We start from the raw sequence: 13,270 nt of genomic DNA on the forward strand, positions 1-13,270 counted from the left end.
ATGCTACCATATACTGCACAATATCCATTCTTACTCCTGCTCAATACAACTCTCATGCCTTCACTTCGGATCACTCTGTGACACTGCACCCCATATTCTTCACAGTGATATTATGATGATATGATTATAGCATAATTATGATGCATTTTATACAAGATAAGTCATGTGAGGTGTCACTGAAAAAGTTATAATTTTCTGAATATGATTATCCTCTTTGTATGCACATATCACTTTTGTATCTGAAGTTATGAATATTGACTATGTATCTGTATTTCAAATATAGGTACACCTGGGTGATGCCCACTAGGCAAGATGCTTTCAGTCTAGACAGTGGGTGGGGAAGGGCCTATTCAGGGTAATGGGTCATTAGGAAAAACAACAGGCCTTAGGAGAAGCTTATCCCCCACCTGGTGAGCCCTTTTGAGAACGCTACAGACAGCCGGTAAGTAACAGCTGCTATGACTCTACAAGAACATGTGACCAGGCCACATGATTCTGAACTCCATCTTGGGATGTCAGTATTTTTCCATAAATCGGTCTGGGAACCAAGTTTTGAAACAAAGGGTTCCCGCCATACGCTAAAGCTAAATAAGGCAGGGAGTGACATCATCTGAGGTTCTTCACTCCCCACACAAGAAGACTCTTGGAAACATCTGAGGAACAAAGACTGAACCGGGGGAAGTGCTAAAGGGATTTTTAGCCGGTGAATGAAACACCTGGGGATTCCAAGCTGGAAAGCAAGTGCAGCTTGCCCCTTAAGAATCTGCAGCCTGCTTGTATCATTTCTCAGGGTGAGAATCTGGTAATTCATATACAATCTATTTAGTATATTAAGCTTAGTTTGCATTTTTTGTTTATTTGCTAGGTAATCTGCTTTGATCTGTTTGCTATCACTAATAATCACTTAAAATCTATCTTCTGTAGTTAATAAACTTGTTTTTGTTTTAATCTAAACCAGTGAGCTTTGACTGGAGTGCTTGGGGAAAATCTCTGCTTGGTTACCACAAGTGTACATTGTTCTCTTCACATTGAGGGAGAGGCGGACCGGGTATTAAACCCATATACTGGCCAGATTTGACCAGGGCAGGACGGTACTGCTCTGGGATCCTAAGCTGGGAAGCTGGTGGTTAGAGAGCCTGTGTGTAACTGCAGCTGGGTGTGTCCCTACCTGTGTGAATGCTCGTGAAAGTGCAGGCTGGAGGGCTTTGCAGCTTGTCACAGCAGTACAGTGTGAAAAGGAGCCCAGACTGGTGGGTCAGAGGGCTCAGTGGTATTCCAATTCCAGGTGGCAGCCCCGGGGAGAACCCATCACACTCTCTATGTAGGTATGTTGTCTTTTTATTGCCACTTTGACATTATTTATTTCTGTTTAGGAGCCCATTGGGTGGTTCCTCATTAAAAGTAAATATTACACAGGAGGAACTTTATCAAGAGAAAACTGGAATAGCTGACTGTGTGTATATTAAAGAACTTGTGCTGAGGATCTTTGTATTCCTAGAGATTACATTATATCTTTTGTCATGAGCTATTAAAGGTAACATTACCTGTCTAGATTGGCATTTTCACTATCTTTGGCATTCACTCCACCCTTTTGATTACATAAAGGACCAGCTCAAGTTTCATTTGGTCACTGAGCCACGTGATTAGAGACAAACAGATAAAAAGTTGCAACACTGTTCTTTCCCTAGTCCCAAGACTGATCAGAGCAGAGAGAGGGAAAAAAACAACAACTGAGAAGTTAGACAGAGAACAAGAAACTGAGAGGTACAGAGCTAAAATGAACCTTCTCCCTAGCTTTTCCATTGAGACCTGGGCTCTCCTGATTGCACTGCTATTTCTCCTGATACTGTAAGTATAATTCTACACTTTGCTTTTCTACTTATGCTGTTTTCAAATTCCTGAAGGAGCGCCACTGTTAATTTAAATGTTACTGGTCTTTTCACAGAATCATATAAGCGTAGGGCTGGAAGGGACCTCAAGAGGTCATCTAGTTCAGTCCCCTGCACTCAAGACAGGACTAAGTAATAACTAGACCATTCCTGACAGGTGTTTGTCTAATCTGCTCTTGAAAACCTCTAATGCAGTGGCCCCCAAACTTTTGAGAGTTATGCCCTGCATGCGCCCTCCCCAGAGCCAGGAGCAGTGCTGCAGCTCCGGGGAAGTGGGGGGAAGGGATGTGGCCAGGGGTAAGAGGGCCAAGGTTGGGGGCTGCAGCTGGGGGTGGGTCTGGGTCCGTGTCTGGGGCCAGGGCCAGAGACGGGGCCAGGGGCTGAGGCTGGGTGTGGGAGCAGAGCTGCAGCTGGGCCGCAGTGGGGGCTGGCAGTCAGGCTCACGCCCGGGGCTGTCAACAGCTCCACTCCTGCTCCCACCCTCAGCCTTGGCCCCGGGCCGAGAATGGAGCCAGGGCCAAGGGCCGAGGCTGGGGTGGGGCCGGGAGCGGAGCCGTGCCAAGGCTGGGGACAGGGTCAGGCGCGGGACTGGGAGCTAGCACCACAACTGGGGGCGGGAGTGGAAGTGGACCCTGGTTTTCTCACCTGCCAATGCTGTTCTGCTATTAATGGCTCGCAGGTGACTTACTGCAAGCTTGAAGTTGCTAAGGAGTTGCTGAGGGAATCTTTATATTAAGACTGTTCCTCGCAACTACTTCCAGTGATGCAGGAAAAGCAGCACAGATACAGACTAGAACAGAGTCAGACAAAGACTGCACGTTTTTAGGTATAGCGCCTAATGGTCAATGTGATCAATAGCACGGTCCATTTATTTGCTCTGCACGGGCAACTATTCAATAACATCTGCCTTCTGAAACTATCAGCCCTGTTCCTGAACTTGTTTGTGTTACTTGCATTGAGGAGCCATTCAAGGACCCTTCTGGGGGTACACTCTGATCTTCAGTTTGGGAGAAGCTGTTCACCTTCGCAGGCCCACATTTTCATATTGCAGCAATTCTGTGGCCACGCAAGACTTCTTGGTTGTCATGCTGCATTCGGTAGCTACTTGGAATTTCATTGTGGCAACAGGGATAGAACTGCTCCAAAAATTCATGCCCCCACTATTTGAGTTGAAATAGAACATCCACTGACTATTCACATCAGGCTTATGATTCACAATTGAGCTCTTTTGAGTCTGTCTAGGGCAGTGGTGCTGTTCAGGACATTGCTTTATTTCCTGTGCAATAAAGTTATGTAAGCCAGTTCAATATGCTATTTTCCATCCCTTACACGGGGTTTGGGATAGCCTGGATCTCAAACAAACTAAGATGAAGGCCCTTCTGTTTGTTTTCATTGTTTGAAAATGGAATGGTTACAACAAGTGTGTTATTCTCCTGGCTACATTTCTGTCCTGTCCTACTAATACCCGTCACTTCTGTAGCACCATCTGTCTGAGGATCTCACAGCATTTTACAAATGGCGAATTGAGCCCAACAGCCCTGGGAGGGAGGCAAGGGTAATCATCCCAATTTTAAAGATTGGGAAATGGAGCCAGTGACTTGTGCTAGGGTCACAGCAAGCCAGTGACATACCCTGAAAAAAAAGCCCACATTTCCTTTCTTACAGGCGCGTGCTAAGCCCACTAGGCAATGCTAAACCCCAGAGATCGCTGTAGTACAGTGGTGAGCAAGTATTCCCTGTAGATACAAGCACACTTGGACCAGATTCATCCAAACTGGCAAATGCTCTGGCAAGAGTTCCCCACATGCAAACTGAGGATAATGGTGTTTCCTTTTTCCTCACTCTTTGTCAGTCTTGGCTGTCTGGACTGTAAGCTCTTGGGGACAAAGACTGTCAGACAGTGTGTTTGTAGAGCACCTATCACAACGGGACTGATCTCAGCGGGGGTTTCTAGGCATGACCATCATACAAATACAAAGTAGTAATAATAAAGAGAGGTGTAAGTTACAGCTCCCTACCCCAGCATGGCTCCTGGTGTCCCAGGGAGGAGTCACCTGGAAGAAAGGCAGGCTGTATGGCAGCTGGTGTTCTGGGCCAAACAAGACCTTTGATACGGTTTCCTTGACAAACACTGGAGCAATAACGTTCATTTAGTGACAAAGCTCTTGCTTGGGAAGCTGGTAACCTCCATCTGAAAACAAATACAGTATTTGAAAAGCACTTTCAACACAGCCAAAGACAAGCTTCAAAATGCTGCAGCCCAGATCTCATAGAGAAGCAGAGAGCCCTGAGGTAGGAGTAATAACTTTACAACACCAAAAAAGGGTGCTTCAGAGGAGAGAAATCTGCAAAGCTGTCAACAAAATTCAAACAGAAACCCATCAGACTAGGCTCCCCAACACACCACTGCACTAGCATCGGGCTAAGCACAAGGAGAACAATACATGAAACTCAAGAACAGCCTTCACAAAAGCCCTGCTCAGGACTTAACTTCCGGCTCCATTCTGATTTCTCTGCAAAAAAAAAAGAAAAGAAAAAGTAAGCTTTGTTCTCATTTCGTCATTACTTTGTGGCTCCTCTCCATGAGCTGGCAATGAGCCTAGAGAGGCTTCTCTTTTGCATTTTGCCAATGGGTAGAAAACCCTGTTTTTACTGGAGCACCTATTCCTTTATGAGAGGCTTTCTTTTACCTCAGGGCTATCTCTCTGAAGATTTGTGGTGCAGCTGTGAGGTTTATCACTAGCTATGCTTATGAAATAGCTTTACGAAGCACAAATTTTTTGGACCACACTTTCCAGCTTCCAAAGTGGGTTCTTCATTCCTGAGTAAATGCAAGAGCTTCACTTCCCCTGGATAGGCTTTGAGATCTTTCAGCCCCAACATCACTGCAATTATTGTCCTGAAGCCTTCAGATTCTTCTGTTATTTTTACAGATATGGGATCTGGCCATTTGGTTTTTTCAAGAAATTGGGTATCCCTGGGCCAAAGCCATTGCCTTTCTTTGGAACTGCCTTGGAGTATCGTAAAGTGAGTGTTTGAAGGCTTCTCCTGGCTCCAGAAATGTATGTCCTTCATCATACAATAGCTAGATTTGTACACTGCATTGATGAGTTCTCCTGTGTGCTAAGCTCTGCCCTTATGCACAGGGTGTGTAGGACCCAATGCAGGATAACATTTCTGTAATGCAGATTATAGTGTGAAGGGCATGGTGAGCCCCGGGGTGACTGCCTAAACCAGGTGAACACATGTAGGTGGCTGGTTTGCTGTCACTATTTATTGAATTCCTTGCAAACAGTTTACTTACAGACTCCTTAACCTCAAGCATGATACGCCCCTGGAATAACTAGATCCAGCTATGTTCTTAAAGGATTCTATCCCTCACAAAGACATTAGGAGTCACACAAGTCTCAGGAGCTGCGCTCAGGAGTGCTTGGCCTGGCTGCTAGCTCTAGATGTTTAGTCCCACGACAGCCCCATTCCCAGCCCCTCCCCTGGAAACCCTGCTTCTTTTCTAATTCCATTTTAACATTCTCTCTCTGCAGGGTTTCTTGGAGTTTGACAGTACGTGCTATGAGAAATACGGGAAAATCTGGGGGTGAGTATGTTGACCAACCAATACTGTTTGCTAGTCTCCTCACATTATCCTATAGTCAGAATCCAAATTGGAGGGTGAAAAAAATCCACTGGAAGAGGAGATCTCAAAGGCCTGAATCCTGTAACTGGACCCTGTTCTCCATGTGGAACCACGAAAAGGTTAATGGGGCAGCACCCAGATGCAATCATCCATCCACATGGATCTGACTGCAGGATCCAAGCCACAGACATGCTATGTACATGTTAATCTGAACTCTCACATGAAAGCTGTTCCATATCAGGTGCAGACTGCCAGCTTCTGCTCCCACTGAAGTTAATGGCAAAACTACCATTGACATAAAAGGAAATTTGTAACTTAGAAGTCCAGTTCTCCTGGACTGCAAACTGTAAAGGAAGGTATATGTATTCCAGATACGACACAGATATGCTGTTATTATACACAGATCTCAGTTCTACCAACTCTGTTTCTGTCTCTAACCCTGACCTGCTGAAGTGTGATATGTTTGCGTTACCGCTGCTCTTATTCTGCACTGGATATTCCCTACATTTGCCACTGTGGTTATTACTTGGGCTACATGATCTGGTATCTTCTGCAATCTATCCAACTGGCCCTTATAACATTTTCCCATCCATTCAAAAACCCATATAAATCCACATTGATCTTACGTCCATTATAGGATAATAAATCTTGAAAAATCTGGTCTTAAAACCATGATTTAAAACAAGAATTCAAGCCAATCTACAGGTGTATTTCAGTGCAACCTGCTGAAAAGTTTCAAGTACGTGAATCAAAAGGATGGAAGAAATTTTCTGCTAACATCATAACACGTTTATAAGAGTCTGGAAATGTATAGTGCAATGAGTGAAAGTGAAGGTACTTACTGCCTTTAGAATTCAGTAGCTCTGTGTTCAGTACCTCTCATTGATTTTAGAAGGTGTTTGGCCTTCTACAGGATTGGACCCTTTCTTGAACGTTTATTAAAAAAAAAAAAAAAGTGAAGCAATCCTTTTGTTTTCACTTTGTGTGATAAGTTACTGTGACATCCTGCTGAACATTATTTGCTTATCATAAACCTTTTGTTATAATTCAAGTTATGCATGACACCACGTGAGGGGCTTGAATCACAGAAAAAATTGTACTATTGATCATTTGGTTTTGGAAAAGATTTTCATGTACTAATCTCTTACAGGAAAAATCCTATTCTAGGACCAGTGAGAGGGGAGGGATTGATTTGAGAAAAATGGAAAGGAATAAACGTTTTACTTGGGAAAATGAGGAACTGTAGAGAGCTGTCTACATGCATTTGAAGGGCATAAGCACCAAAGAGGGAGAGGAGTTTAGGGCGGCAGACAGAAGTACAACTAGGAGGAAAGGGATGAAATTAAATGAGCATCACCCATTAAAAATGACACCTTGGCCTGAAATCTTTTACTTACTAGTGATACCAGTAGCACCCAGATGACTATAAATGAAAGAAAGTTGAGAAAAAACAGTATTTCTCTCTGTAGCTTCAGTTTGTTAACTATGTGCGTTTGACAGCACTTTGTATATAGCCATTTTCACCATTTCCCCTGGATAGACAGTTCCTCCTATTCTTTGTGTGGGTCTTTAGTGCAACTACAAGAAACAGAAAACTGATTTAAAACACAACTGTAGTACTGTAAGCATAACGGGGGGAACTGGGAACGGGTGTAGCACTGCACCTAAAACTCCATTTAACTTACTTTTTTTGAAGTGACTAAAATATGATGCTGGGTCTCTTTCAGAAAAGATACAGGTAGGCTGTCTTTTGGGGATATTTATGTGTGTGTGAGAGAGATTTTTCAGACAGGCATAGTCTCTCAGAGAAAACATTCCTACAGTGGCTGGAAAAGGCAGGAATATATGATGACCTGAAGGCCTTTTCCATCTCTCATTTCTATGATTCTGTATATCTGTATTTCCAGTCAGTGCACTTTGCTATAGAAGCTAATAAAGACTAGGACTTGTAGCTATCAGAGAAACACCAGTTTTTCCACTGAATGCATCCGATGAAGTGAGCTGTAGCTCACGAAAGCTTATGCTCAAATAAATTGGTTAGTCTCTAAGGGGCCACAAGTACTCCATTTCTTTTTGCGAATACAGACTAAGGGTATGTCTACACTACGGAATAAGGTCGAATTTATAGAAGTCGGTTTTTTAGAAATCGGTTTTATATATTCGAGTGTGTGTCCCCCCACAGAAAATGCTTGTCATAAATATAAAGGGAAGGGTAAACCCCTTTGAAATCCCTCCTGGCCAGGGGAAAGCTCCTCTCACCTGTAAAGGGTTAAGAAGCTAAAGGTAACCTCGCTGGCACCTGACCAAAATGACCAATGAGGAGACAAGGTACTTTCAAAAGCTGGAAGGAGGGAGAGAAACAAAGGGTCTGTGTCTGTCTGTATGCTGCGCTTGCCAGGGACAGAACAGGAATGGAGTCTTAGAACTTTTAGTAAGTAATCTAGCTAGGTATGTGTTAGATTATGATTTCTTTAAATGGCTGAGAAAAGAATTGTGCTGAATAGAATAACTATTTCTGTCTGTGTATCTTTTTTGTAACTTAAGGTTTTGCCTAGAGGAGTTCTCTATGTTTTTGAATCTAATTACCCTGTAAGATATCTACCATCCTGATTTTACAGGGGGGATTTCTTTATTTCTATTTACTTCTATTTTTTATTAAAAGTCTTCTTGTAAAACACTGAATGCTTTTTCATTATTTTCAGATCCAAGGGTTTGGGTCTGTGGTCACCTATGCAAATTGGTGAGGCTTTTTATCCAACATTTCCCAGGAAAGGGGGAGTGCAAGTGTTGGGAGGATTGTTCATTGTTCTTAAGATCCAAGGGTCTGGGTCTGTAGTCACCTAGGCAAATTGGTGAGGCTTTTTACCAAACCTTGTCCAGGAAGTGGGGTGCAAGGTTTTGGGAAGTATTTTGGGGGGAAGGACGCGTCCAAACAGCTCTTCCCCAGTAACCAGTATTAGTTTGGTGGTGGTAGCGGCCAGTCCAAGGATAACGGGGGTAATATTTTGTACCTTGGGGAAGTTTTGACCTAAGCTGGTAAAGATAAGCTTAGGAGGTTTTTCATGCAGGTCCCCACATCTGTACCCTAGAGTTCAGAGTTGGGGAGGAACCTTGACAATGCTCTAAGTGCATTAAGTGCATTAACTCGGCGGAGCGCTTCCACAGTACCGAGGCTAGAGTCGACTTCCGGAGCGTTGCACTGTGGGTAGCTATCCCACAGTTCCCGCAGTCTCCGCTGCCCATTGGAATTCTGGGTTGAGATCCCAATGCCTGATGGGGCTAAAACATTGTCGTGGGTGGTTCTGGGTACATATCGTCAGGCCCCCGTTCCCTCCCTCCCTCCATGAAAGCAAGGGCAGACAATCATTTCGCGCCTTTTTTCCTGAGTTACCTGTGCAGACGCCATACCACTGCAAGCATGGAGCCCGCTCAGGTAACCGTCACCCTATGTCTCCTGGGTGCTGGCAGACGCGGTATGGCATTGCTACACAGTAGCAGCAACCCCTTGCCTTGTGGCAGCAGACGGTACAGTACGACTGGTAGCCGTCATCGTCATGTCTGAGGTGCTCCTGGTCGCCTCTGTGAGGTCGATCAGGAGCGCCTGGGCAGACATGGGCGCAGGGACTAAATTTGGAGTGACTTGACCAGGTCATTCTCTTTAGTCCTGCAGTCAGTCCTATTGAACCGTCTTATGGTGAGCGGGCAGGCGATACGGACTGCTAGCAGTCCTATTGCACCATCTTCTGCCGAGCAGCCATGAGATGTGGATGGCATGCAGTCCTTCTGCACCGTCTGCTGCCAGCCAAAGATGTAAAAGATAGATGGAGTGGATCAAAACAAGAAATAGACCAGATTTGTTTTGTACTCATTTGCTTCCCCTCCTCCCCTGTCTAGGGGACTCATTCTTCTAGGTCACACTGCAGTCACTTACAGAGAAGGTGCAGCGAGGTAAATCTAGCCATGTATCAATCAGAGGCCAGGCTAACCTTCTTGTTCCAATAAGGACAATAACTTAGGTGCACCATTTCTTATTGGAACCCTCCGTGAAGTCCTGCCTGAAATACTCCTTGATGTAAAGCCACCCCCTTTGTTGATTTTAGCTCCCTGAAGCCAACCCTGTAAGCCGTGTCGTCAGTCGCCCCTCCCTCTGTCAGAGCAACGGCAGACAATCGTTCCGCGCCTTTTTTCTGTGCGGACGCCATACCAAGGCAAGCATGGAGGCCGCTCAGCTCACTTTGGCAATTCGGAGCACATTAAACACCACACGCATTATCCAGCAGTATATGCAGCACCAGAACCTGGCAAAGCGATACCGGGCGAGGAGGCGACGTCAACGCGGTCACGTGAGTGATCAGGACGTGGACACAGATTTCTCTGAAAGCATAGACCCTGCCAATGCAGGCATCATGGTGCTAATGGGGCAGGTTCATGCTGTGGAACGCCGATTCTGGGCTCGGGAAACAAGCACAGACTGGTGGGACCGCATAGTGTTGCAGGTCTGGGACGATTCCCAGTGGCTGCGAAACTTTCGCATGCGTAAGGGCACTTTCATGGAACTTTGTGACTTGTTTTCCCCTGCCCTGAGGCGCATGAATACCAAGATGAGAGCAGCCCTCACAGTTGAGAAGCGAGTGGCGATAGCCCTGTGGAAGCTTGCAACGCCAGACAGCTACCCGTCAGTTGGGAATCAATTTGGAGTGGGCAAATCTACTGTGGGGGCTGCTGTGATGCAAGTAGCCCACGCAATCAAAGATCTGCTGATATCAAGGGTAGTGACCCTGGGAAATGTGCAGGTCATAGTGGATGGCTTTGCTGCAATGGGATTCCCTAACTGTGGTGGGGCTATAGACGGAACCCATATCCCTATCTTGGCACCAGAGCACCAAGCCGGCGAGTACATAAACCGCAAGGGGTACTTTTCGATAGTGCTGCAAGCTCTGGTGGATCACAAGGGACGTTTCACCAACATCAACGTGGGATGGCCGGGAAAGGTGCATGATGCTCGCATCTTCAGGAACTCTGGTCTGTTTCAAAAGCTGCAGGAAGGGACTTTATTCCCAGACCAGAAAATAACTGTTGGGGATGTTGAAATGCCTATATGTATCCTTGGGGACCCAGCCTACCCCTTAATGCCATGGCTCATGAAGCCGTACACAGGCAGCCTGGACAGTAGTCAGGAGCTGTTCAACTACAGGCTGAGCAAGTGCAGAATGGTGGTAGAATGTGCATTTGGACGTTTAAAGGTGCGCTGGCGCAGTTTACTGACTCGCTTAGACCTCAGCGAAACCAATATTCCCACTGTTATTACTGCTTGCTGTGTGCTCCACAATATCTGTGAGAGTAAGGGGGAGACGTTTATGGCGGGGTGGGAGGTTGAGGCAAATCGCCTGGCTGCTGGTTACGCGCAGCCAGACACCAGGGCGGTTAGAAGAGCACAGGAGGGCGCGGTACACATCAGAGAAGCTTTGAAAACCAGTTTCATGACTGGCCAGGCTACGGTGTGAAAGTTCTGTTTGTTTCTCCTTGATGAAACCCCCCGCCCCTTGGTTCACTCTACTTCCCTGTAAGCTAACCACCTGCCCCTCCTCCCTTCAATCACCGCTTGCAGAGGCAATAAAGTCATTGTTGCTTCACATTCATGCATTCTTTATTCATTCATCACACAAATAGGGGGATGACTACCAAGGTAGCCCAGGAGGGGTTGTGGAGGAGGGAAGGAAAATGCCACACAGCACTTTAAGCACAGCACTTTAAAAGTTTACAACTTTAAAATTTATTGAATGACAGCCTTCTTTTTTTTGGGCAATCCTCTGTGGTGGAGTGGCTGGTTGGCCGGAGGCCCCCCCACCGTGTTCTTGGGTGTCTGGGTGTGGAGGCTAAGGAACTTGGGGAGGAGGGCGGTTGGTTACAGAGGGGCTGCAGTCTGTGCTCCAGCTGCCTTTGCTGCAGCTCAACCATACACTGGAGCATACTGGTTTGGTCCTGCAGCAGCCTCAGCATTGAATCCTGCCTCCTCTCATCACGCTGCCGCCACATTTGAGCTTCAGCCCTGTCTTCAGCCCGCCACTTACTCTCTTCAGCCCGCCACCTCTCCTCCCGGTCATTTTGTGCTTTCCTGCACTCTGACATTATTTGCCTCCACGCATTCGTCTGTGCTCTGTCAGTGTGGGAGGACAGCATGAGCTCGGAGAACATTTCATCGCGAGTGAGTTTTTTTTTCTTTCTAAGCTTCACTAGCCTCTGGGAAGGAGAAGATCCTGTGATCATTGAAACACATGCAGCTGGTGGAGAAAAAAAAAGGGACAGCGGTATTTAAAAAGACACATTTTATAAAACAGTGGCTACACTCTTTCAGGGTAAACCTTGCTGTTAACATTACATACATAGCACATGTGCTTTTGTTACAAGGTTGCATTTTGCCTCCTCCCACCGCGTGACTACCCCCTCAACCTTCCCCCCTCCCTGTGGCTAACAGCGGGGAACATTTCTGTTTAGCCACAGGCAAACAGCCCAGCAGGAATGGGCTCCTCTGAGTGTCCCCTGAAGAAAAGCACTCTATTTCAACCAGGTGACCATGAATTATATCTCACTCTCCTGAGGATAACACAGAGAGATAAAGAACGGATGTTGTTTGAATGCCAGCAAACATACACTGCAATGCTTTGTTCTACAATGATTCCCGAGTACGTGTTACTGGCCTGGAGTGGTAAAGTGTCCTACCATGAAGGACGCAATAAGGCTGCCCTCCCCAGAAACCTTTTGCAAAGGCTTTAGGACTACATCTAGGAGAACCGCAAATGCCAGGGCAAAGTAATCCTTTCACATGCTTGCTTTTAAACCATGTATAGTATTTTAAAAGGTACACTCACCAGAGGTCCCTTCTCCGCCTGCTGGGTCCAGGAGGCAGCCTTGGGTGGGTTCGGGGGGTACTGGCTCCAGGTCTAGGGTGAGAAACAGTTCCTGGCTGTTGGGAAAACCGGTTTCTCCGCTTGCTTGCTGTGAGCTATCTACAACCTCCTCCTCATCATCATCTTCTTCGTCCCCAAAACCTGCTTCCGTATTGCCTCCATCTCCATTGAAGGAGTCAAACAACACGGCTGGGGTAGTGGTGGCTGAACCCCCTAAAATGGCATGCAGCTCATCATAGAAGCGGCATGTTTGGGGCTCTGACCCAGAGCGGCTGTTCGCCTCTCTGGTTTTCTGGTAGGCTTGCCTCAGCTCCTTCAGTTTCACGTGGCACTGCTTCGGGTCCCTGTTATGGCCTCTGTCCTTCATGCCCTGGGAGATTTTCACAAAGGTTTTGGCATTTCGAAAACTGGAACGGAGTTCTGATAGCACGGATTCCTCTCCCCAAACAGCAATCAGATCCTGTACCTCCCGTTCGGTCCATGCTGGAGCTCTTTTGCGATTCTGGGACTCCATCATGGTCACCTGTGCTGATGAGCTCTGCATGGTCACCTGCAGCTTGCCACGCTGGCCAAACAGGAAATGAGATTCAAAAGTTTGCGGTTCTTTTCCTGTCTACCTGGCCAGTGCATCTGAGTTGAGAGTGCTGTCCAGAGCGGTCATAATGGAGCACTCTGGGATAGCTCCCGGAGGCCAATACCATCGAATTGTGTCCACAGTACCCCAAATTCGAGCCGGCAACGTCGATTTAAGCGCTAATCCACTTGTCAGGGGTGGAGTAAGGAAATCGATTTTAAGAGCCTTTAAGTCGAAATAAAGGGCTTCATTGTGTGGACGGGTG

General features: G+C 46.4%; 1 protein-coding gene across 1 annotated transcript in view; it reads left to right on the forward strand.

The window, feature by feature from the left end:
* Positions 1-13,270, forward strand: part of LOC311526867 (uncharacterized protein) — a 72,531-nt gene that overhangs the window by 48,486 nt on the left and 10,775 nt on the right. Inside the window, exons 15-17 of the mRNA XM_084640337.1 lie at positions 1,689-1,848; positions 4,823-4,916; positions 5,432-5,484. Of these exons, the coding sequence (XP_084496463.1) occupies positions 1,689-1,848; positions 4,823-4,916; positions 5,432-5,484 (307 nt within the window). The remainder of the gene's footprint in view (positions 1-1,688; positions 1,849-4,822; positions 4,917-5,431; positions 5,485-13,270) is intronic.

Source organism: Lepidochelys olivacea, assembly GCF_965140295.1.
Source record: "Lepidochelys olivacea isolate rLepOli2 genome assembly, chromosome: 10".
NCBI lineage: Eukaryota > Metazoa > Chordata > Testudines > Cheloniidae > Lepidochelys > Lepidochelys olivacea.